Here is a 26,725-nt window from a genome sequence, read left to right as displayed (position 1 = left end):
GATTTACACAGATTTGGTTTAAGCCAAACAAGAAAATGACTGTGCCAGGTATCTCTCTTGGATAACAAATGCTATCCAAGTCAAATTTGGGATCTAACGGTAACCTCATAGCCCTGTGGCTGCATGGCCAACACAAGTCTGTCAAACCAACTGAATCACGAACTGCAACACCATGCACACCAGGCACAGTACCACTTTATGCAAGCCGTATCTCGAGCCAGTTATGTAACATCCTTCACACTCTGAAATGAATCCAGTAATTGTGGTGTACTTTACACCAGGCAGAGCCAAATATGTTAATCGCTATGCTTTGCCTTCTAAGAGGAACTTTATTTCAGAAAATGTTTGCATTCCTACAGAAACTTGCTGCCATCCGAGACCTCCTTGCTGTGGAGCCAGAGACAGACTGCCTTTTGAAGGAGCACCAGCCCATTTTGCAAACCAAGAATTCATTCACAACTCCCCAAGCCTATCCTTAAAAAGTGACACTTTCTTCCCTTAATTTATACTAAAATTAACAGTTCTAAATTTTCTCTGCTATTAGTAAATTGAAACACTTGAGCTACTGGAATGTATGAGTTTCACAGAATAAATTTGTTTTGCACACACATACATATTTTTGTTAAATAATGTGCTTTTTGTTGCTATTTCTTCTAAAATGTTACCTTTACCTGATGTCTGCCTGCATCCCAATCAAAGCATCATAAAAACCTACTTCAGTGAAGTAACAGCAAAACAATCTTTTTTGGCTACTGTTTCTTTCTGCAGCTATTTGAACTGTAGAGATGATGGTATCTTATGTTTCACAAAACACATCACCTAGAAACCCAAGTAGGTTGTTCCTAATCCCAAGCATTCTACAACCCAATTATCAGCAAGAAAAGGATAAGGACCTCCAGTTTGGAACTCAAAAGAAGAGCAAGACCTTACATTGCAGGTTTGATACCCAGACTTTTTAAACAATTTAAAATTGGTACCTGTATAACTGGCAATTGGCAAATACACCTGTATTTAAAAATCAGAAAGAACAAACCTGATAACTATTAGTCTGGTAGTAAGACAGTACTAGTGGTTTGCCAGATATTAAAATAAGTTTCAGGTGAGGGGTGGGGGACAGGGCTGAGGAAAAAAAAAAAAGAATTACAATAAACAGAAGGAGTTAAAAGTGAAAGAAAGTTTTAACTACATAACTTACATATGACATGAAAGACTTTTTCTTACTCCATCTAACCTGAACTTGTGTATCCAAAGCATTAAGTGGCACTGCACTGAAAATGAAGGGCTGAGATTTAGAAAAGTCTAGAGGGAATAATAAAAGCAGGATGAAAATTACTAGTTTTGAAATGGCAAGTACTGGAGCAGTACAATTATTGCAACATAATTCTTAACGTCACTGATAAAGCTGGCATAAAAAGTATCAAATTTCTCTACACACATTCCTGGCCTCAAGTCTAAGGATACCTTATGCAGACCAGAGCAGAATCTGAGGAACTTCCAAAAGTTCTTATAATCACAGCCTCTGAAAATTTGCTATTCCAACTGCTCATTCTGGTTTGCCTCACTCTTTTTCCTTTGCTTTCCAAGTCTGACATCTTCCATGAAAAAAACATTAGTGATAAAGTAGTAGTACATCTCATTTTTGCTGAGTTTTATAGATTAAATTGGATGAAGTAAAAAATCTGGTTTAAGTTATTAGATGACTTATAGACAGACCACATGACTATAGTTGAAAAAAAAAACCAATCTCAAAGAAAAGCTTTACCCTGGATCTTAATGCCACATTTTCAACAAACTGAAAATAAGAAACCAAAGCTATTCCTCTTAAGTAGAAAATTATGCTATTCTTCAGAAGAATGTCTAAGGAATTAATTGTCAGCCTCTCTCCAGAATCACCCACCTCAATGTCATTTAGCATACTGAGCAACTCTAACAAATGAAACTCATCTCTGAATACAGTTATTAATGCTGAAACAAACAAAGTGGACATCAACAAAACCATGGGCTTTTCAGAGAAAATTCAGGAAGGTGGCAAAAGGTCTGCTAAGCATGCAAATACTGCAAAGAAAAATTGGCTATTCAAGGAAACCTTCCCATCTTTCTTTGGTTTTTTTTTGCAAATGGAGCATCACCATCTAGCACAGGTGAGCTACTAAAGAGGGATGCCCAACAGCGAGTACTGGCAACAAGGGGGTCACCACTAAGCAGCAATACCTCAGAAGAGCACGATCAGTTAATCAATGGTAGTAAGGCAGAAGTAGTAAGATTTTTTTCCAGCTACAGTTAAGCTTGCATTAAGAACAGTTTCAAATCATATTTGAAACTACAGAAGAAAACGAATCTGCCACTGACTGAAAAGCTGGATGCCTTGATTATAAAGCATCTAATCAAAAGGAGGTAGCACAAATTATTAGATGCCAACTCCAGCAGCTTCACAAGGAAAGCATGAAGCATTGTGCTTAACTGGAGTTGAAGCATAGTGATCTCAGGACAATAACTATGTGGAGGTAAAATGCGAATTTTTATTTGGTTCTGTAATCAGCAGTGGAAACTGGAAGCATCATGACTACTTAGAGAGCTCTCTAACACTATCAAGAGAAGTTACTGCATGAATAAATGTATTTTATGACCACATTAAAAAGCTATGTAACAACCAACCACAAACGCAATACACAAACTTTCATTACGCTGGCTAAATTTTCTTAGAAAGAAATTTCTCCAAACATTTCTGTAAGAACATGATGCTGCTATACAGAAATACTTCTGAAGCCACCATCGGCTTCTAAGTCTGTTAAAAAAGCAGGGATTCTGTAAAAACCACAAACACATGGTGGCAATACAGAGAAGTCAATGTATGTGCATGGAAACACTGTAGAAATGTAAACAATCACAAGATAGACCTTGAAGGAAAAAAAGAATGGGCAGTCTAATTAATAACAAAATAAGTCACTGAAGCACTGAACAAGATCAGCCAAAAGGAAACCACTACTCAGCGCACAGAATTTGCCCGGGGAATAGGTATATACATACTACATGCAGAAGATCACTTTCCTACAGAAAATAAATAAATGCCTTGTACCTCAAGAAGTTAAAACTACAAAAGAGATTTCTTGAAACAGTTGCTCAGTTAAAAGACTGGCCTACATTTTTCATCCAAAACATTTAAGAAATGTATTGCCATCAAAGCAGGGAGATGTAACACAGCAATAACTCAGGACAAAAACCCCACCTGGTCACAATCACTTGCATTTCAAGTAGAAATTGTTCCATATCCAGAAGTCATTGTGTTTTCACCTCCTACAAAATAACCAGTCTTCCATTTGAAAACTGACAGAATAAAGTATGCAACTTCTAGCATTCCACAGGAATTCCTGCATCAGGCGTGCCCTGCAGTCACACCTAGAAGCATAAACAAATAAACAAAAGACACCTTTCAAACTTCTAGTATCTCCACTGATACCACCGCTGAAAGCAGAAAACATCAACGTATGGATATTACAGAAACCTGACTTTCTGCAACCATTTGAACGACAAAATGGACTCCCAGCTGCCAACCTGTAGCTCAAAAACCGTATCAGTTACAGTGCTGAACTACTGACATTACAAACACATGATTCAGTCTCTTGCTTTTATTTGAAGTGCGACGCATACAACTGCCTCAAAGAAAAAAATACCAACAAATGTAACAGGAGAGCAACCTATGTACTAGTAATTCAACTTGCTAAATTTTATTCTATTTGCACAGCTCTTACTGAGTCTACTGCTTTCTGTAGCCATAACTAAAAATTCATCTAAATGAAGTGACTATATATTCACCAAACAGATAATAAACTACATGGTTTCCACTTTCCCAGCTTACGGCATTTTATTTGGTAAAAGGCAAGCCCTGTACATACCATGTCAACATTGCCCACCCAAGAAAATAAACTGCCAAAGGAGAAATATGCTACATTTTGACAATAATGGGGGAAGAAAAAAAAATAAATCTAAGGTCTTGCCAAAGTATATTTTGTTTTTCTAGGCTTTTTCTCTTGTTTCTGCTGTTACACTTCAACACTACCAAACAATATTCAAAAAGGTCAAAACAAATTATTTTAACGAGATCTCTAAATCTCTTCTGCCTGTCACTGGAACATTCAACTTCTTCAAAGGCAAACAGTGTGATCTGCAAATGCAAACACTTACAAGGAACTTCCTGCAGACAGACTGCCAGTACGCAGTAGCTTTCCAGATTTCACTTGCAAAAGCTGGATCTGAATTTAATTAAATTAACATGCAAGAACTCTACAATTTTTCATATTGCTTTCACCAATATAAAAAAACCTTGTAGATGCAATTAACACTAAATATAAAGATGATGGATTAACTCTAGGAAGAGATTCCTTGAATATACATTTTAAGCAGTATGCCTGTTTCAAGCAGTAATTTTCCTAAGTCAAATAACCATGGTTCACCAAGTCTGAACCAGGGAATCTGAAACCTTTGATTCTGCGGCAACAAACATCAAGCAGGAGAGAGGCTGACTCTCCAAAGTCAATCCAGTATTGACAAGTCAGCAAGCTCTACAAAGCATCCACTATCAGATACGCAAAAACTTAGGTTTTAACCCTTCACTGATGCAAATATATAGCTGTCATGCTGCATGTGATTTTACAGTTAAGCATCATTTCAGAAAACTCCCACCCAGCAGCCTACTGGTGGAAGGCTGAACAATTTTGATTCCTTCCACAACTGCGCAGAGACATCCACATCTGACCAGCACAAGACCAGTGAGGGCAAAGCGGGGAGGACTAGGTGGACTTCAACCTTGTCCAGCACTGCTGCTCCTTCATTGACACAAATGTAAAATACTCAGCCTGCTGTATTAAAGGCAGCATTTCTCTGTCTTACAAGCTTATCTTCTCAACCTAGAGCTTCCATACTTCTGCCTACACTTCCCCAAACATATTTATTTTGTGCAAGTCCAATAGGCTTAAAACGTATTGAAATTACCACACACACGCAGACCAGCATAATATGCTCAGTAGAATGGCACTTCCTAAAATATCAGAAACACTGCACAAATGCCATGTAGGCACAGTGAACATTCAAAATGGGCATTTCCATAATGCTCAGGAATAAAGCAGTTCAACTGAAACTCAGGCACATGTACAGTAACTGCTACCAGGTGTCAAGAAATTATAACAAGTATCCTCAAATAAGGAAAAGGGCAGAAAAAAGGGAAAAAAAAAAAAAAAAAGACAGGAACTTGCAGTGTCTTGTTTAACAGGAACATGGAAGACAGCAGGGTAACAAGGTACCCAGTGGACACGGAATCAGTGTTGTGTAAGGACAACTCTGCAAAGGGTTTAACCAAATGCCTGCAGGCTAATAAGCCTCTCTGTACACTGCTATACTGATTTTGTTACTGTTACTTCTCTGTAACCTGTATTTTGAGGGAACAGTCCTTCTTCACCTCCCAGTCCCACTGCCAGCCCTGATAACACCACTGCCACAACCAGTCCTACCAATTCCTTTCCACAGCCACCATCTGCTGTGCCCTTTGATATGCGGTGAGCAGGAGACAGGGACAACCACCAGAGGTGGCACAAGTCTGGGAAGGCTCCTTAGCTTGAGTCCCCACCCCATTCCTCATCTAGAACTTGACAATCACTACAAATCTGCCAACATCCTTTTGAGAATTTCACAAATCACACTGAGTTTCCTCTACTGCAGGTACACTGCTGTGGTGGTGCACCTCACCCCCTCCCCGGGAACGCCTGACAGGCCCTGTCCTCTGTGCAACAAGTTGGGTGGTTAAGCGTCCGCTGACCATATCAGCAACTCTTGGATGGCTGAGGTGGGGAATAGCACTGACCGTACCACAAACATTCTTTATCTGAATTGTTACATCCCCTGACAGCCTTGGAGCATTCCTTACCTGAATCATAACCCGAGTGGTACGATACCACCATCACTGGAATTTTCAAAATTCCAGTGATTCTAGATGAGCAATTTGCAAAATTCCAGTGATTACCGACTCAAGATTGTGGCCAGGATGGAAACTTACAGTTGACTAAAGCCAATCACCTCTGCCCCTATAAGCACCGGTCCTAAGTGAGGCCCTTCTGAGCCCTCCTGGACCACAGCAGGCTGCAGCCAGCATCTCCCTCTGCGCGGGACGCCTCTCAGAGCTCACAGACTCCAAAGTCTGCAAAGTTAGGACGAAAGCTGATGATGGAGCCTGGGCTGATACCCCCCACACCTTGAGGCTCAACCCTTCGCCTGTTGAGAAATCCAAAAGCATTCATTGTGGATATTCCACTGAACGCAAGGGGAACTTTTAATAGGTATACCTCTGTACCCTTTTTTTTTTTCTTGAGAGAGGTATATATTTATATGTACATCTGTTCCTCTGTGTCTGTGTGCATGCGTGTGTGACTTGACTTATGTACCTTGTAGCAAGTATAGAAGGAACGTTACCATTGACTCTGTAATTAAGTTACTGTTGTGATTGTAGTAAATCCTACTGAGCCACTTTGTAAATGATAGTCAATGATTAAGTGCTGCTAAAAGCTTGTGATCAGCCTTAAACTATGGATAAACCTTATACATCCTACAGATATATACCACCATCCCAGTCAGAGACTAAGATTGGATCTAGCCACATCGAAGCTCTACTAACAGTTCAGAAAGCAAGGGAGTCCACTCTGAACCTCGTGACTCAATATGAGGGTCTCCCTTACCCTTTTACATCTTTAGTTTCTGTGTAAATCTTTTCAGCTTAATTTTAATTTGATTCTTCTTTGTGTGATTTATCTGTGTAATAAGTAATAGAGTGAGCCTTGCCACAAAACTTTGTGAAGTCACACTTCCACAAATTCATATCAAAACTACTTCGCTACTGCCTTTGATGGTGATTCTTTAAGCGACCTAAACCACTCACTTGTGACAACTGCCAAGGCAGCCAAGATAATTAAAAATCATGTAAAGTTATACTTACATAAGCTACATATGCAGAGGTATTCCACCCCCCTATCATCCCTGCTCGTTGCATTTCAGTAGTATAAATGGTTATAGATGAGAAGTCATCAGTAGAGCCACAGAAGACATTGCTCACTGTGTGAACGCAAATTTTCCGGTGTGGATGTCTCTTTCACACATGGGAAGACAGCAAGGCTATCAGAAAAAAACCCTGTGACATAACACGCACTCATAGTACTTTGTACTTAGGCCACCAATAAAGTATCACAGTGCGAGTGAGGAAAATGCGTATCCACTACTTTTGCAGTCAGCTCTCCTTCAAAGAACTGTATTTTGCAAAGTAAAAAATTATTTGAAAAAACGTTCAACATCCTGTTTGTTCTTAAACTCCTCTCTTACAAGTAGCAGCATTAAAGATATGCCTACTGGTCTCACCAACACCCATCCAACACCGTATTCTGCCTTCAACAGCAGCAACAAGAGACACTACTCTGGGAAACAAACAAAGCCTAGACCACCTTCTGCGATCCACTCCCCTTCATAGATGCTTTCAATATGCAAATGCATCCAAGTGTCTCACGGACACAAAGAATGATCCAGGAACATGATCACCTCCGCAGGACAGAAGGAACCGAAGACGAGTACAGTGGCACAGAAAGCAATCGGGATATTCCGGACTCAGAAACCCCGACTTCTTGTGAACCTCCCACCACTTCCACAGAGTCCCAGTTTCAACTCCCTGTCCGAAAATTCCCTTCCCTATCTGATGTAGCTTGAAAGCCTCTACAAACTCCCCATTCAGTCCCAGTCACTGAGGTCTGAAATTTGGCAGGAGACACATCTGCACAGCTGGCAAGAACCTCCACACACCCTAAACCAAACAGACAGTATATGTACGTTTTCCTACATTCTCCTCTACTGTCAAGATGACTTTCAAGCAGCATCTGAAAACTGCTTGAGAGCACATAAATCTAAATCCAGTCCTGTAGGGTCCCAGCATTTCTCATCTACTACATACAGTCTCCAGACAGGAAGACATTCTTTTCCAGCATCACTCAGTCAGAAAAACTAGTTGAAATACCCTGAGATTTATGGTTAACTCAAACAGTTCTGATAATTTACTTTGTGAGTAAGCTTATTCCTAAATTCAGATAATTTCTAAATAGCAACTTTATTCAATGAAATCCCTTATGAATAAAATACTTTAGATTACTCCATGTTTTCATTAAGCTATAGAATCTACATATCATGTACAAGTGAAAATGCCTCCAGAATACATTCAATTGTACGTGGATATTACTGTAGGAAATAAGATTAAAAAAACAGACATAAAAAACCTTGTGTGAGACAGAACTTAATATCCATAAAAGGGAAAAGACCAAACCAAAACAACCAACCCTTTCTTTACCATCTACCATAAGAAATATATGTGTATTATTCCAAAACAATCCTTCACAAAACACCTTGTGTCCTAGGCCTCCAAACTTCTGCAGTATTTGTATAGCTTGTGTATGCATTAAAAGTCATCTCACACACTTCTGTTTTTCAAATAAGCAACAGTAGTACTGTCCTGCATATGACATGTTTAGCTATTCTACCATTAACATGCAATATGTCCTTTTATAATAGCAGGACAAAAGTAAACTAAAGCTTGACAGGTCTTCTATGATCCTGTCCTAACAGACATTTTAAAAAAAAAGGGTAAGATCTGTTTCTAGTTAGAAAAGGCAAAGCTGTTTTCTAATAGCAGCACAGTTTTTTGTCAGGATTTCCTCTAGGTGCTCTGAAGACAGCACAACTGACCATTATATGTATTTTCTGTGGACTAACATAATTTGATTATTCCACATTTTATCAAAGTAAGAATACTTAAGAGCTACTCTCTACAATCAAATTTATACAGAGGGAGAAAAAATAAAAGCAAAACCAGAGGCTTTACTCCACCAGAATAACTAACAGCTTCCTCATTAAAAAAAAAAAAAAAAAAAAAAAAAAAACAACAACAACAAATAACCAAAGCATTTTTCTGCTGTTTTCTGAAACACTTTAAGTTCTATACTTCTTATCTATTCCTGAGTTTTCTGCCTTGGAAAGATGTAGATATTCAACTGCAGTTTTGTATTTCTAAAAACCCAACATCAGACTATGGGCTAGTAAGTGAAACCATCCTTACAGAATACCGTGAGAAACCACAGACTTAAGTAACCCTAAGAGTACAACACATTTTGTTCTAGCCTTTTTCAGACCTAGTCAACATTATTACTTTACCTCAGATGAGTATTTCCTAAACTGCACTTGACTGATTGGTGCCAACTCGTCACTTCTTCTGGCAGAATGAGTTTAAAAAGACGACTTATTTTTCTGATCATACATCGTTATCATTGTCAAATCAGTGTTCATTATGCATGAAAGGTTCCACGACAACACCAAGCATTCCACATTGAAGAACTCCGTAAAATACTCAAGGCACATTTTTCAGAGATCACATTTAAGAGTTCTTGTACAGATCTGGACATATACTGTTAGAGACAGCTGCATCACTGTAACTGTACCAAGTGGAAGGTTATTGATGAGAGGAACTGGGGTAAGAACTGTAGTGCTGAGCAAAGGTAATGAATTGCCACACGTAAAAATCCCATTTTTCCCATGCTATCAAGTACAGAAGTTGATTTTTACTTTGTTAGGTAATCTAACAGGTGTCACATGGTTGGACAGCAATGACTAACTGGGAAACAAGTGACTACTTTTTTATTGGACAGATTCACAGATTTAAAAAAAAGACAACACTCTACCAGTCTGTCCACCAAAACACTAATAAGGTCAGGCACACCAAAAATTCACTACATCATACTCATATTTGGAATTTAATTATTCCATAACACAAGAGTACTAATGATACATGTCAAACAGTCTGCTACAAGAGTAGCTCTCCAGACCAGATCTTAATAACTGGAGCACATTTTCATGTTTAAGAGTCTCAGATGTTTGACCCATTTTCCATTTGAAGATCCCCTTTCTGCATGTTTTGGGGGTTTCTTCCCTCTCCTCAAACAAATAAGGGAGCAACTACAGTGGATCAGCACAGCTCTCAACTGCAGGCATAGGGCGCGAGGCCACCCGGGGCGGCAAAGCCAAAACCAGCACACTACTTCCAACTGGCAGCCCTCGGTTGCACTTCTACAACAAACCCAAAGAAAGCAGCATCGCTGTCGGAAGTCAAAGAAACTTTGGGAAGTTGGAACTCTGCAAGAACTTACGGCAACAACAGGGTTTTTAAACAGCTAATAGCAAAGAGAACCAACAAAACTCTTCCCAGCAGCACGCTCCCCAGGCGGCGGGTCATTGACAGCCACAGCTCCCAGCAGCATGCCCTCCCGCACAGCGAGAGCACGCGGGGCTGACACACGGAAGGGAAACAGCACAGGTATCTTTTTAAGATGTCCCCCCAAGCGCCCCACTGCGCTATACTGGAGATAAGCCAAACAACTGCTAGAGCGTTTAACACACCACACGAAGCACAGATCCCTATAAAATCCGAGACAGAAGGGAATCGACGTTATGCCTTCTAAATCGGGGCACCACCGAGGCGGATGGTGGATACTTAACACCTCCCCGAAAAAGCCCAACGAACCGAGGTTGCAAGTTGCAAACGCCGTACCAGCACCCGAGCGCGGCACCGGCCCGGAGGCGCCGGTCTCCCCCGTAAGCCGCCCCCAGCCGCCGCCCCGGCAGCCCGCAGGGCCGCTCCGCCGCCGCAGGCCGGGCCCGCCGCTCCTCGGCCCGCCGCGCGTCCCGGCAAGCCCGGCGGGCAGCGCGCCCCAGGGAGGGCGCAGGGCGCCGGCCCGATCCCGCCGCCACGCGCCTGGGGCAGGCGTTGCCCCGCGGCCCCGGCCCCGGCGCCTCGCCCGCTCCGCAGCCCTGCCCGGCGCCGGGAGGCCGCGGCCCACGCGGGCGGCCCGGCCGGCGGCGTCCCCGCCCGCGGCTCCCGGTCGCCCCAGCCCCAGGTCGCGTTCACCCGCCCCGCCCCGCCCCACCCCGGCCCAACCCGCCCCACCACCGGGGCCTCACCGCTAGGTCCTGGGGCACGGCTCCGCTCATGGCCCGCACCGTCCCGCTCCGCCAGGCCCGGGAGGGCAGCGCAGGCCCCGGCTCCGGCCCCACCGCCTCGCCCTCGCCCGGCCCCGCCGCCAGCAGCAGCAGGAGCCGCTTCCCCACGGGGGAGGCCGCCGCGTCCGCCATCCCCGCCGGGCAGGAACCGCCGCCGCCGCCGCCGGCCCGAGCCCACCGGTCGCCGCCGCCGCCGCCGCGAGACACCGAGCGAGCGCCTGCCCCGCGCTGGGCCTCCGAGCACCGCCCGACCCGCTCCCGGCATGCACCTCGCCCGCACAGCCTCCCCCCTGTCTTCCTCTGCCCCACAATGCCCCGCGCCACCCCGCCCGGCAGCCGCGGGGAGCCGGCCCAGAGCTCGGAGGCGGCGGGACCGGGCGGGCCGCGGCCAGGCCCCGCGGCAGGAGCCGGAGCGGCGGCGCGGCTGAGGGGCGCCGGCAGGGGCAAGCCCCGCGGCGGAGCCGGCCAGCAGCCGCAGCAGGCGGCCCTCCCGCGGCGGGGCCTGCCATTAACACCAAGGCCAGAGCCGGGACTTGTCACGGAGATGAGGCAGGCCTGGCTTCGGCCGCGAGGTAAACACGCCAGCAGCCCCGGGGCGGGGGCGGCGGGAGGCGTGCGGCCGCCCCCGCTGCCGGGCTGGACGTTCCGGAGCGGCACCAGCAGTGCGAAGCGTGCTGGATCTGCTGCGGGGGGCTGGTGCGGGAGGCGAGAACACACAGGCATTGCGTTGATGGTTTGCAGCCGCCACGATTAATACATCCGAACAGTTCTCGTGTAGAACAGTGCCGTACGCTAAGCCTGCTCATTTTCAACACACTTGAACAACCACAAGATACTTCAGAATCCTCCGCTGTGAGGGAAATGATGCGCAATTTACATCTCCTTCTGCTGGTGCAGTAAAGACATAGTAGCGCCGGTAGAAACTGCAATGAGCAGCAGATGCTCTACTCCATACCAGAACAAGGATGTTCTTGTGCGTGTGCTGTTTCCTCACCGTGAAAGAGTCACATTTAACACTGAATTAGCAGCAGTAAAGGCAAGTTGCTTGCTTTCACATTCCCATATTCGAAATGGTTGCGCCAGGATGTTTTCAGTAGATGACAACATTTCATCTTTGTTACTTTCCAGTTAGCGGGATGCAGTTCGCTGTACTGGGAAATGGGTGAGGTGATGCCTGATAGCAGTTTGGACAATGTGCCTGTCCTCAGAAGTGTACGTCATTGTTTCATCTCGTTAGCTGTACTCTTTATGGTGTGATTTTAGGCCTGACATGGCACACAGATAAAATACTGAACACCTTTGAAGACAAATTGTAGCACAAAGAGACAGTTCAAAAGACTTTTTTGGAAGCAGACTCTGCCTTTGGTATTCTGAGCAACTACACAGAACGTCAGAACAATCATTAGTGGCATCAGAACTCTGTTCTATCCCCCTTTGCTGTGTAGCATCTGAGTTTTGATTTACTACATGCCACTAGCTTTACTAACTCCTCCTGCCCTATATTTTTTTTAAAGTACAAGAGCCAATACCTACGTGAAACATTACTGAAGGGTAGCAGAACCACTGTATTTTGTATCTAAGTGATTGCCATGGTGTATATCCAGGATCAGTACTATATTCTTTGAAGAGCAGGCTTTGCTCTGTTAAGTTTCTTTACTCAAACAGTATCATCAACTAGGTATTAGAAACAGGACAACCATGTGAAAGATTCCAAGTGGTCCTGTGTCCCCTTCCCCCAGCTCCAAGACTGAAATTGCTATGATAAAGCAGGGCAGCGTTTCCTGTATCCCATCTCCTGAGTGATGCTGGATATTCCAAAGGCACACAGCACCAGCTAGACAAATAGTGGTATAATCCAACAAGAATAGGAAGGGGGTTCCTAACTTTCAATAATGATCAACACAGGAAGCATAGGCCATAAATGTGAACTTGAATTTATGAAATAACCAACACTTTTCTATGCTAATTCTGTTGCACCAGCTATTCTTATATGTTGGAAAAATTAGTTTCATGGGCTAATTTTGTGTATTAGTTTCAAATGCTATTTTACTGTAAAAGGGTGAAGGCAGCTACTGCTGTTTAAACATGTGTATTTACACTACACACTTAAGAAGCTGCTGCAAATCCAATTACCACAATTTCAACTTGTGAGAAGTCACATAAGTAACCAACAGGCTACATCCGGTTGTCCCTTAACCACTGAAGATGGCTTCTTCTCCAGCCTGCCACCGTCACAGGTTTGACTAACAGTCAGTGCTCCAGAATCCAATGAAAGTGATTTGCCAGAGTGGCTGATCCAGGGAGTGACTGTGCGGAAGATCCAACCTACCTAATATGAGAAAAGCAGGACCGATGCACACTCACCTGTACAGGTTTTCAACCCTCCCCTTCAATACTATATTTAAGGCCACCCCTTCCATAGACAGCAGCCATGTTCTTTGGAGAACTTTATTAAAATATATCCAAGAAGTAATCAAACATTTCTAATGAGTCAGGAGAGAACTGAAGTGAGAAAAACATCTGTACAGAGGACAGTGCTGTAAGTTTTTGTTTACATGCTTTATTTCAATGTTTCACAGTTTAGTCATTGTCTACAAAAATATATTTCTGAAACTCTGAGTCCTCTATAAAAAAGCTGGTCAGCAGCAGTGACCCTGACAAACAGAATGTACCTTGGGACAGTGGGAGCACCTCCTGTAAGCAGATTAGTGCAGCTAGGGCACTCCTGCCTCACCTTGGGAGACTTCTGTTCTTTGGGATTAAAGCTCTGCACTAGTTCTGAAGGAAGGCATTTAAAAAAAAACTAAAATCCTTCCACTTCTGTATACTGCCCTAAGTTTGGGAGGGGGAACTGCAAGTCAGTGTATCACACAGGAGACAGTGCTAACAAAGGACTTGGCACTCAGTGGATGGAGAAGACCACACGGTACTTTAGTACTGGTAAATTTTTCCTTGAGCTATCTGTTCAGAACAGCCTTTGTCTGGTGATAATAGGTTCAGTCTATAAGCAGAGGTACAAAAGGCATACAAGCAGAGTAATCCTGTAAGCACAAAGAGTCCTTCTTTGAGGTCATGATAAGGGTTCTGTTCATTTTTCCCTCAACATTTTCTGCTGTGGCTTTAATCAAAGGGAAAATTGCCTTCATATCCAATCACAAGCCTGCAGAGTGTTGGATAGAACAGAGCCACTAACAATGCTATCAGCTTCAACTCCTTAGTACCCGTAACTGGAAACATTTCTTATGATACCAATTTTTTCATTCCTATGCTTACTAGTCACCGGTATATCTAGGTACCAAAAATAAGAATTGAGAAACTCAAGTGTCCCCCAAATGAGATCTTTCCACTCTTCCTATATTCAGTTGTTTGACTAATCTATACAGATACTTGCAGTTCAGAAGAAAAAAAAAGAATGTTGCCTCTTAAAAAAAATAAATCTATCTTGCATTGTGCTCTAGAAGAGACAAGGTCAATGTACTCTGATCCGCTGTATTCACAAAGCTCATAACTAGAGGCCGCCCCTTACCACAAAATAATCTCAAACCTGAACCTCTAAGTAGGCAGGAATTTTCAGCAGCAAATAAGGAAAGAGTAGGTATTGACAGACTACTTCCCCAATGTGGCAATGGGCAGAAGATGAGCTCTCAGTCCCTGAAAACTTTTCCCCATCTGCCCGTCAGAAGAACAGCTTTCTGAGCTAGTAGCTTGTAAAATTTAGATTTCCTAGAGATTAGAGAACGCAGGAAAGTGCTGCTGGTTGTTTTAGGTATAGCTACAATCAACATGCTTCTGAGCTTTAGGCTCCTGGTCAGAAAAAGCTCTCCTGTAACTTATGCCTACCACCAGTCCCAGCCTGATCTGCTAAACCTGAGCAGCCAAGGAGGTATATGAATTTTAAGTAGAATCAGCATCATTCATGAAAACACAGAAGCCAAGAACCTTCACCAAGACAAATAGCTTATCAAAAAGATACTCAGCACTAGAGAACTAGTATCATCTCACTAATGCTAAACAGTTAAAGTGTAAAATCTGTAAGAAGACACCTGAAGTTTACTTACTTCCTATTTTCCTTTCTTGAACTGCTGGGGGGCCTGGAGAAGAAAGGAATGAATCACTTCAATGTATCAGTAGTAAGCCATTATATGAAGGCAGCATTGAAGAAAAAAATCTGAAAGCTTACTGACTCCAAAAGCTTTCATCAGCTTCCCAAACTGTAAACAGCCTAAACAGAGGATTTTGTCCACAGCTCAAGGTGTATTTCCAGTCTGCTCCCAGCTGTTCAGCTTCCCATCACAGACACACAAAAGAGGGAAAAATCGAGGGAGGCAGACAAACTCGCAGATAGGGTATGTCTCCCACATAGCACCTACTTTAATACACCCACACAATGTGAACAATCAAGAATTGTTACATCTTGTGCATGGAAAGGCTATGACTAAAGTGTAACAAGATGAAATTAAAGGAGGATTAGGAATTAAGGAAAATCTGTGGAACCTGTTTTGCTGAAGATTCCATACCCCTCAAAGAAGCAATTCATATTCAATCATCTGGGAAACGGGGAGAGAATTGAGAGCAACAGTCCTGCCTTGGCTTCAGGTGACAAGCTAAGAGAGTTCCTTCTCCTTTAGTTATCACAAAGCTCATTCCTGTAAAAAAACCCCCACTGTCTTCCCCTACCCACTACTGCAGATGCAGTACATGCTAGAAGAGTGAAAGTAATTTGGTCAACTGTTAAAAGCTGCCTTCTTCATCAGCACAAAGACAAGTGGTATGTTACTTCTAGTTGATGCAGTTATGCCAACACACCCCCCTCCCCCCAAAAAAACCCAACAAAAAAACCCCCACCATTATAATTCTAACATGATAGATACCTTGTGGATAAACATGCCATTAGACTGTGAGGTATGTGAGGTGTGTGAGGGACCAGCAACTGCAGCTGCAAGGTATTGCTACTTGCTGTCTCCCAGTGCAAGTTTTTCCCATTTCTGCATTCCCTTGCTTTCTTCAAGTTACACAGACTCCAGGGTGAACTATTCTGAAGCCTCACAAACACAGTGGCCACCAGAACACATTTGATGACATTTTAATCCCTTCCAAATTATTTACAAGGCTGGCTTTGAAGACTGTTACTTTTAACTTCAGGCCTAGTACTGCATAGACAAATCTTTGTATGGCCAAGAATTAGCAATGCCTGTGCTATGTCTGTTCTCACAGGAAACCTTCATTAAAACAAGCGAAGTAATACATAGAGCTGAGCCTAGGCTGCATTCTACCAAGGGCATAATAAAGACAATAGTCACAACCTCTCCAATTCACTAATATTTTTCTAGTATTCCCCATGGCTACACTTGGAGAGGTTCAGCCAAATTAAATTTAAGCTACAAGTCACAACTGAAAAGTGTGCACTTAAGTCTGGGGTTAGGAACACTGAGGGCCATCCCTGGTCAGACAGCTCCACTTCTATTTTCAAGTGCACAAGGACAGTTCCCTGGCACAGACAACCGAGGCAGATACATGGGAAAACTCATTCATTAAACCAAGTATTTCCAAAGGGAGGCAAGGTCACTGCTGCCCTGCCCCAGAGAAGGAAAAAGATTCATTGAAAGATTAAAACTAAAGGGTTACAAAATAAAGGCAAGAGCTAAAGTTTGCCAGTACTGAAATGCATTCTCCCGTCCTGTATGAACAGGAAAGTCTCTGTAGGGTGTTAAAGAAGGTCCGAGGAGGAGATACCCTCCTACTTTTTTCTGCTGCCAGTGGAGAGGAGAGAAAGATGCTGCTACTGGTCAGCAGGAATCTCTCTGTCTGCATCCAGTTTGCTCGTCTCTCCTGGGGAAGGGGTACGCGGTGCAGAGTGAGAAACAGGAGGGATCCCATGAGCTACAATCCCTTCCACTACTGGTGGTTCTGGTAGACCAGGAGTGGCTACTCCCACTACTGGAGGAAACCTAAAACCAACAGAAACGTAGAAGTTACAAGCTTGTCCAACACAGTTGCACAAGGGGAAAGGAGCCGTGCCCTCACGCAACTGCTGAACGTAAATCCCTCTTTCTAACAAAAACGCTTGGAGACAGAACAGAGGAAAAGTCTCCAGAGCTGAAAAGTAGCAGTTATATCCTAACACCAAATGACACCTGTTCTCAGACAGGCAGAGATAAATCTCGGGTCACATACTAAGCATTTGGAAGACAGGTACAAAATTTGTCTCTGGTGAAAAACAGTGTGAAGCACTATATGATGGTACTCTGAAGGGCTGGAAACTCCCTCCCCATCAGCAGGAGTGCAAGCTGCCAGTTATCCTTCACTGGGCTCTAAGATAGAAAAAGGAGCTGAACTAATAAAACAGCTAGAGATAAGATGAAAAATAGGAGAGTGAAACTCATGAATTGCTAGTGAACTACTCTTCCATTACTTCCATTTTGCCTCCCTATGCCTTCTCCATAAATACATCTGAACCTCTGTAGATCTTTCCAAGAAGGGTAGATAATATATTTCCTACTTTACAGATAGGAGAAAAAACAGAAGGGAAGCAACCCACCCACAATTACTTGGCAGGTCTGTAACAGAAATACTGAAACATGCCCTATTAGGCCACTGCCCAAATATGATGGACAACGTCTCTTTAACAGTCTGCATTTGGGCTACAGGTAAGAACTGTGCTTTTTTTAATGCAGTTCTAATGACATGCACAACTTCTAAATGTTAAGATCCAGACCTCTTTTCAGGCACCCAGCAGGCTTTCTTACATTAAGATATGTCTCGGGCAGGTCTTGCAATGACTTGGAAAAATTAACCAGTATGCAGCTAGAACTGAATATGACCAAGTAAAGGTTAAATCCTAGTACAGCTTCAGAACTGCTGCTCTTAAGTTTCTGGAAAGAGCTCATATAGAGAGTACATAGGAACAGAAACATACCTGCTTACAAGTACAAGCAGTTCTCAAACCCAGAGAGGGAAGTTGGCCTACTTCAGTAGGAACATACGCTTGGAAGCAGTAACTTGCATGTCTCACCTGTAAGCTGCAGCTCCATTGAGTTCTGGGTAGACAGTTGCAGGATCAATACTGGACCACTGAGCTGCTAACAGCAAGTACTCCTTATTAACACAGTTCCTCAAAGCATCAGGTATGTGACCTGCAAGAATGCCAAGAATGACAAAAAATCCAGGACAAGTAGGATGGGCTCATTCCCTGAAACATTTACAAAGGAAAGTAGAAAGGAAACGTGCAAGACCTTTTCAGTCTACCTCCACAGGGTAACACTGGGCAGGGGAGACTTGCCTCTGAGCAACTGGTGTCTGGAGAAGACAAGAAACAGTCCCTTCCTTCCCACTTTGGTGATCTTGTGGGCATTATTGGCCACAAACTGCAATTGCCAAGCCTCACCTCCCAAGAGACAGTATGTACTACTCCAGAAAAAAAAGTGTGCAGTAGAACCATCAAAGGAACGATAGCAAATGATTTGGAAGATGTACTAGGTACAAGGCTTTACAAGGTACTTTCCCTTTCCTAGAGAGGGAAAGTGCCACTCAAAAGATTCTCAGAAGGCAAAGAGACAATCACCAACTTAAGCTCCAGTTCCAGAAACCGAAACCAGTTACTGAGTCCAAGTTTTCAGAACAATCAGCATAATCCTTGCAGTGAACTAACAAAAGAATACTAATTCAGCAGCAGCTGCAGAGCAGAGTCTTCCTCATTACCTGTAATAGCTCTGCGGATCTCTTTAGCTGCATCTTCTCTGGATTCAATGGAAGCCTGCTCACTGTACCAGGCAGTGTGAGGGGTGCAGATCACATTGGGTGCGTCTTTTAAGGGCCCCTGAGCAAAGCTGTTAGGGGGAAAAAAAAAAAGTTTCTCTACAGATGTGATAACCCCATCTGTCCTCTCAGGTATCACTGTAACTCAAATAACAAAAACCCAAAAGAATCATCCAGTGTAGACGAGTCACAGGATAGCAGCTGGCATGCAGGCGCAACATTACCTGAAAGGCTCAGACTCATGCACATCCAATGCTGTTCCTCTGATTCTCCCCTCTTTCAAGGCTTGTGCTAAGGCTTTCTCATCTACCAGCCCTCCCCGGGCTGTGTTCACTAAGAAGCAGCCTTGGCGCATCTGGAAGAAGAAAGATATTAAGTGGGTTGAGAATGAGATTTTTCATGGAAGCTAAGTGAATCTTGGGAAGTCTACTGGAAATGAGCAGGAGCCTGCAGTGATTAGATGAGGCCTGGACGAACTAGGAGTGCTCTCACTGCAAAGCTAACGACAGGGGAAATGCCTGCAAGCAATTCTTGAGAAATTTGCTTTAAAAATGAACAAACAAAACCACAAGACAACAAGGGCAAAAGTGGAACTCTCAAGTTCTGCACTCCATATTCATCCTACTACATTAAAAAAGAAAGAGGACATGAATCAAGTATCCAGCTATACAAAACTGGACTACAACGTCCAGGTGTCTCTCATCAAAGCACTGAAAAGCATTCATAGTCTAGTGGAGTAGAGCCCGAGACTGACTTTGCAGTGGGCTTGGGCAGAGAGACTTTGGCAGAGCTGTGTAAAGAAACTTATGCAGTCCCAGCCACACCACATCTGGCTCTAACCAGCAGAGTCAATTATACATTTTAAAGGTAATTTGAAATTATTGAATCACCTAAGACATTCTTTATAAATGGCAAAAAAAGCCAATCCTATTCTCCTCTTAACACGGAATTCTATACAGCACAAAGCACAGGCACCCGGATCCACACGCTCCCAGCCTCCAAAGGCAGCAGGAGGCACACGACAGAGGCAGCAGGATTCACACGCTCTCAGCCTCTGTGAAAGCAGCAGTTTCTGTTTGCATTCATTTCCACAGTGCTCTGTGGGGGAAATCAAGCTCCTGCTGCACCTGTTTAATAGTGAAGTCATTGATGAGGTGATGGTTATGTTCATTCAGGCTGCAGTGCAATGTGATGCAATCGCTGTGCATTAGTAGATCCTGCAGGGTTCCTACTCGTTGTAAACCCAAGGATCGCTCCACTCCATCCGGCAGATAGGGATCATAGAAAATCACGTTGAAGCCAAAGGACTTGGCTCGCAGAGCCACTGCCTGTCCAACTCGGCCTTCACAAAAGAAAACCCACAATCATCAAGGAAAGGTAAAACAAACTTTAAAGACAAGATACTGGGATAGACTGGGAGCCTACACTGGAGTTTACTGCCAGGGCCCAAGGTACTGCAGCCCTGGAAACCCGTAGGATTGCCATAGGGATCCAGAGGAGGTTATTCAGTGCTGATCCCATGTGGCCAATTCTAGTCCTTCCCCATGCAATAGCCAGAGCTTAGCCTAGAAGGAGCTCTGTTTTTCAAACCAGACCTGGACTCTGAGTCAGAGGCAGTAATAATCTGATTACAAGAACTTGGGAGAAGGAATTGGTAGCTTTCAGGTGGCTTTGTTACTGATACAGAACCTAGCACACTGGGAAACAGTCACCGAGAAGAGCTGTCTGAATGTTCCAATTCTTCTAGTCATTTGAATTAAAAAAAAAAATCCCCAATCCCATGGCATACACCCAACTCTTGAAGATATCCAGCATCACAGAATAGGGCACTAGCATTCCTTATGTGTGTTTCACAATGAACAGCCGTAAAGTTACCACTTTTTTCAGTCTGTGACTCTTAGGTTCCCAAAAACTTTCACAGTTCACTTTTCAATTCAACAGTTCCCATCACTTACCTAGTCCAATGATGCCCAAAGTCTCCCCACGGATACGCACAGCGCCTCCAGCCACCTCTCGAATCTGTTCTACACTCGAGGCTCGATTCCCTTCACGCATAGCCTGATGTAGCCAAGTAACACGGCGATATAGGTTCAAGATGTGGCAGAGGGTGGAGTCAGCAGTCTCCTCTACTGAGGAGGAAGGGATGTTGCAAACTGCAATGCCTACAAAGCCACAGAGGTCATATAAGATTTTTAGCATCACAACGCTAAACCAACATAGAGCTCTTCAGGCATAAGTGCTGAAAGACAATTCAGTGCTCCAGAACTACTGCCAAGAAACACAGGATTCATTCCAAAAGCTCATTCTACAGCAACATAGATGTGACCAGTCAGCTTTTTAACCCCAAGGAAATACCATTCCTTCCTTACAAATATTTATTTGAAGAACACACTCACCAGGAGAGAAAAAACACCCCAAAACCAAAAACAAAAAACCAGGCTGAAATGAGAAAACTGGGTCATACAAGTGATGCAAGAAACTGACTGTTTTAGAAGAGCTGCATCCAAAAAGATGCACTCATTCCAGAGATACTCCTGACAGATTAACTGGCAGACTGTAAAAGAATTAAGACAGATGGTTGAGCTCTTTCAGGCCTCACAGTCCAGATGCTCACTGCAAGCATCAGCTTCCCCAGGAGCAACAATAAGTAACTCACTCATTAAACGCTGAGAGAAGCCACAGGAGCCTCTCTAAACCCATTTGAAGTTACATTTAAAAATAACAACACATAACACTCCTGCTCTACAATAACATAGAACCACAAGGGACCATAAAACCCATAGCTACAACTATCAAGCAAATTACTAATGCAAATGGAGTTAAAGTCCTGGAAGCACAAATTACTGTCAGGAAAGGGAAAGATGGAACACTATAACAAAATCTGGTCATTAAACAACAACAAAAAAAAGTCAACGGGGGTGGATAACTGACAAAATACCACTTTGCTGCTGCTATCCTTAATTCAAAAAATCACCACCTATCTAAAAACTAGGAATAAAATCTATAGGCAGTAGTTGAGGGTGCATAAAATTCAGCAACGCATCACTCTTTTGGAAGCCAGTTACAGAGGAGACATTCAACTAAACTCAGACCATGCTCTCCAAAGAGAACGAGGAGAGCGATGGCCACACACAGTTCCAGACATTCGACTCCTTTTCTCTATCAAATCCGTCACAATTGTGCCATAATGCCACAGACGACTCAGAAGACGTGAGGTGGGAAGACAGGGAAACCTAACTTCTTTTAATCTCACTGGTTACCATCTCATTCAGACAAGCCACATGCATTCATCTCTTACACTGCTAGACACAAATTTGTGTTTACATGCAGTATTATGCCAAAGGATAAGAAAATGCAAACACCCAATGGCCCTTTGGTCTGATTTGAAGATTCAGAATGCATAAGCAACAGTATCTTACCTCAGAATGAACTGAATGGCCTAGCTAAGCATCAAAATAATCATTAATTGTCCATGAAAAAGCAAACCCGGCCATGCATGAGAGTCATCATACTATCGCTCCAAAGCAAAAGTGGCAAGCAGCAGTACGATGGGAAAAGAACTCTGACCCCTTTCTCCTTGGGTTAATGAGTGTGGAGTAGGGGGAATGGGAAAACTCTGAAACCGAATGAATCAATGATAGGGATGGCGACTTTAAGAGGAGAACACTAGAAGCAGATTAGGTTCCAAACTCAGCCCAAAAATGTAACAGCTGCCAAGGACATGAGAGCCAAGGACGTTGCCAGGCACTCTTGGGACTATTCAGCTGAAGCGTTCATGTGAGAAGACTCTTTATACCTAACTCAAGCACTAGACAAACATGCACTCTTCATTTATTTGCAATTCATCTGTTCTTACAGATCTGGAAATTATAATGCCTATTTCAATTTTTATATATAAATACCTGCATTTGATTAAGCTTAATCTAATCTGCATTACACTAAGAAATGTTTCAAATCTCTGACACAAACCTAAAAAAGGGGCAGGGCACTTAGATGATCCACTTCACCTAGGAGACTACAAGGTCCAAGGGTCTCACTGCCATGTTTAATGAACAGCAGCCTTTTGTCACCTGATCCAGAGATTTTTCACAGGCCTAGGGCTCTAAAGGGATCAATAATAAAAGTGCTGAATCAGAACCTACCTGCATATAAAAAATTAACAGGAAAACTTACTAATCAAGCATTTACAGCGAGTATCCTGCATCAGCACTTGCAGGCTGCTTTCAGACATCAGTTTGCTCAATTCTTTCCCCACAAACAACCCAAAACCACCTCACCAAAATTTACTGAAACCATATTCAGGTTTCTGAATCCCAAACAGCAAAGACACTGACATCTATGGCAGAGAAATCTGAGAACTGAGAATCTTTCTTTCAAGTCACCTACCAGTTCCGATATTGGTCAGCTTCCTAAAGATGCCTGATATTAAGCAGCTCCAAATCTTTTTACATAAAAGGTTTTAAATGCAGTCAGCTATAAAACAGAAAAACATGAGCAGTGTTCCATGTCACATTCAGTTCTGATCGCAACAGAACCCTAATGTTGTCATCATACCTAGTTCTGCAGCAGATTTGATGTCAACATTGTCATAGCCACTGCCAATACGCACAATGACCCTGAGGGCTTTGAATTTCTCCAGATCCTGACGAGAGAGGGTAATGGTGTGATACATCAGAGCTCCTACTGCTTCATTCAGCACCTACAACAAAAACCAGTCCAAATCAGTCTGCTCTGCTTACTCCAACAGGCAGAGCTCTATATCTGAATGTTCGGAAATTTTCTACCCCACCTTTTCATGGATTTCCTGAGTTGACTGAGCATCGCAAAATGCCACTGTAGCAACATCCTTCAAGATGGGCATCTCCACCGTGCAATCTCGTCCATCCAGGAGCGCAACCAGTGGCCGTGCTGGCATCGGGCCATTCACAATAGGAGGCCGTATGCCTATTAAGAAAGTCAGCAAGAATGATTATGTGAAAGACAAGAATGCTGGAACCCTTGTTTGCCTGTCCGACACGTCACTAGTTCTGCTACATATATGTGTATTTATATAAATACTGTAGTATTTTGGAAGAGATTAGTCAAAACAAAAGAAATAAACAGGAAACTAATGAAGGGAAACGAAGCTAGTGAAAAAATACCCAAACTCTGCCACCACTATAAAAGGAAAAATAAAACATGGTTTATCAGCAACGAGCTAGTAGAGGCGGCCCACGCAGAAGCGTGCCACCTTACCCTGGGCTGCCGAAACTAGACACAGAGCCCTTCGGGCCCGCCGCCCCCAGCCCGCCCCCCCCAGCCCAGCACCCCGGGGCACCAGCTCCGTTTCCTCCCCAGGCAGCACCGCAGCGGGTACGTCCACGGCCCCGACAGTCACGGGCAGCCGCCCCTCTCCGGCGGCGGGCGGCACCGAGCCCCCGGCAGGCGGCAGGCCTGCGGGGCCCTGCCGTAGAGGCGCGGGTGGAAGCCCACCGCCGGCAGCGGGAGCGCTGCAGCCCGGCCGGGGGAGCGGCGGCCGGGCCAGGCTCCCCGCCGCACCCGGTCCCGCCGCCGCCGGGCCCCGGGCCGCCACCGGGCGTGGCCCCACGCGGCGCCCGCCCCGCCTCACTCACCTTCGCAGATCCGGTCCAGCCGCTGCCGCTTGACTTTGTGCCGGTCCATGGGCCGCACCGTGCCGCGCCGCCCCTCAGCGCTGCCGAGGGACACCCCGTCACTCGCCGCCACCGGCTCCCGCCGCCCGCGCAGCCGCGCCCGCCGCCGGCTCCCGGGAGGAAGCGGAAGGGCCGGGCCGCAGCCCCGTGCCGAGCGGCCCAGCCGCCACAGAGGCGCCGCAACTTGGGGCGCCGCTCGCTTCCGCTTCCGCTTCCGGGCCTCGCCCCGCCCCACAGGCCTTCGCGGCGGGGCGGCAGCTCTCCCTGGGCGCAGCCGGCTCGGGGCGGGGCGGCTCCCGCGGGAGCGGCGTGTGCGCCTGGGCCCGGGAAAGCAGCGCCGCCGCCGGCCGGAGAGCTGCCCCCCGAGGGCCGCCGGGCGGCGAGGCCCTGCGGGCGGGTGGGCGCTCTCCGCTGCCCGTGGACTGCAGGAGCGCCGGGGCGGGGCAGGGAGCGGCCTGCCGCCGCGGGGAGATGCCGCTGGGAGCCCCGCTGCTGGGGCGGGGGGCGGTCACGGTCACGGCCACCCCGCAGGCCCGCACAGCGGCGGGAGAAGCTCCGTGGCCTCGTGCCTCCCTCCAGGCCGCGGATTCGGCAGCGACCGGGCTGGCAGGCGTGGGACGCGCGGCACCCGGCCATGTCGTGTCGGGGGCATCCTTGCCTCTGCCCTCGCTGTGCTCTGAGGCAGGAGCCTGAGCCCTCCACACGCGAAGACAGAAAGCACAGGCAGACTTACCTGGTGCTCCTGCCCCTTTAGTCATCCACCACCACCTCATCTGGATCGTCTGGTATTAGTTGAGTGTGTCCCTGCGTGCGCCTTGATGTCGCTGTATCTCAGCACTTCTGGCATGGAGGCGCATCTTAGAAGGGCAAGAATCAAAAGCAGCAGTGCAGTCTGTAAAGATCTGAGACGTCTCCAATTCTCAGAAACTTGACAACAGGGAATTCCCAGCCTAGGCAGAGGCTGAAGAAGGGGGAACTGTTCATAGGGAACTAAATTCTCCGAAGTAAAAGAGTACTCCGCAGACGTTTGAGATGCAAACTTGCTATTCAGAGAGTTGTGTCTTGGCTGCAAGGAGTCAGCCAGGAAGGATGTTACAAAAGCCTGCCTTGCCTGGAAGGTGGATCCTGGGATATAGCTTCAGGCCTTCCTGGGAAACTGTCTGTGAGACAAAACAGGGAGCCATGAAAACAGCTTCTGTTTTGCCACCGTTGCAGCCGTATCTCCCACACTTGTCCCGTGGTCCTGGGAGTAGATCAGCACTACAGTAACTACAATACCCTTTCCAGCATCTCTGCATCCCATCTCTTGATATCCTGCACCTACCTTGTCACCAAGTGCGTCATGCTGAGTGCCTCTCCTGGCGGAAGGTTTGACCCCAAGTGTGTGCTGACTGACGTCACAGCGCAGCTCCCTTAGCTAGCCACAGCTGCTCACGCTTCATGCCGGAATGAGCCGCACAATACCACAAAGTAGGCTCATGTTCTAGCTCACCAGCTATCCCCACAGCAGTATCTGTTTCTACTGTTACCCAGTGCCCACAAAGAGCTGTTACTGGTTATTTCTAGACATGGGTCCCAGAATCTGTCTTCTTTGCACAGATTGCCTTAAACAGAAAGTTTCCTTCTGACCAAGCAAGAAAGGATGCAATCCCTGAGATAGGTGGGCTACCAAAGGACATTACACAAACGGGGCAAGCCTTGGGAGGTGGGACAGCGTGAGGACACAGACCAGACAAGCCTTCCTCACTCCAGCTTACGTTCTGGATATACAAAACTTACTGTTTTTTCCCTTAACAAAGCATTAATACACATCAGTTAGAGTTTGGAGCTGAAAGAGGAGAAACTGAGCACAAAGGACTTTACTGAGTAAGTGTGCACACAAGCCTGAGCGCACCAAGCTGAAGCGCAGCAGGTGCCACAGTCACCGCCCAGCGCCCAGAAATCACAGGGCCCTGCTGCTGCACCGTCACTTCCTAAAGAAACCTGTTTTGGCAACGTGCTGAAAAGCTGGTGATCTTGGTTGCCTACCAATGTCACCAAACCCTCAAATGAGGAAATACGAGCGAGCTGCAGCCCCGGACAAGGGTGACACAGACCGAAGCTCTCCCCGTGCTCCCGCTCGCCTTCGCCCCGCCTTCGCCTGGCCCGGGACACGCCCCCCGTCGGCTAGGACACTGATTGGCTCGCTTACCGCCCAGGTCCGCAACACCCCGCCCACGAGGCTGCCGGCCCCTGAGGGGCTGGCCTGGAGT

The 26,725-nt window shown here is 45.4% G+C and overlaps 2 protein-coding genes across 3 annotated transcripts in view; both read right to left on the bottom strand.

Annotated features, from left to right (window-relative positions):
- KDM3B (lysine demethylase 3B) overlaps positions 1-11,319 on the bottom strand; it is a 65,456-nt gene extending 54,137 nt beyond the window's left edge. The window contains exon 1 of one of the 2 annotated variants that reach the window (XR_005829485.1): positions 11,029-11,319. Coding sequence is in view for 1 of the 2 variants with exons in the window: in XM_040604940.1 (XP_040460874.1) it covers positions 11,029-11,199 (171 nt within the window). In the remaining variant the exon portion in view is untranslated. The remainder of the gene's footprint in view (positions 1-11,028) is intronic. The other variant, XM_040604940.1, reaches the window with a different exon arrangement.
- Positions 11,320-13,501: 2,182 nt separating this feature from the next.
- Positions 13,502-24,636, bottom strand: LOC121093104 (C-terminal-binding protein 2-like). The gene is made up of 9 exons (XM_040604943.1): positions 24,435-24,636; positions 23,612-23,766; positions 23,377-23,521; positions 20,778-20,984; positions 19,950-20,164; positions 19,047-19,177; positions 18,766-18,893; positions 18,080-18,200; positions 13,502-17,015 (listed from the first exon to the last, which is right to left on the bottom strand). The coding sequence occupies exons 1-9, from the start codon at positions 24,481-24,483 to the stop codon at positions 16,847-16,849; spliced, it is 1,320 nt and encodes a 439-aa protein (XP_040460877.1). The 5' UTR covers positions 24,484-24,636; the 3' UTR covers positions 13,502-16,846.
- Between the last annotated feature and the right edge of the window lie 2,089 nt (positions 24,637-26,725).

Source organism: Falco naumanni, chromosome 8 (assembly GCF_017639655.2).
Source record: "Falco naumanni isolate bFalNau1 chromosome 8, bFalNau1.pat, whole genome shotgun sequence".
Lineage (NCBI taxonomy): Eukaryota > Metazoa > Chordata > Aves > Falconiformes > Falconidae > Falco > Falco naumanni.
Note: the sequence above shows the minus strand (reverse complement) of the source record. Positions and strands in the feature narration are given on the sequence as shown.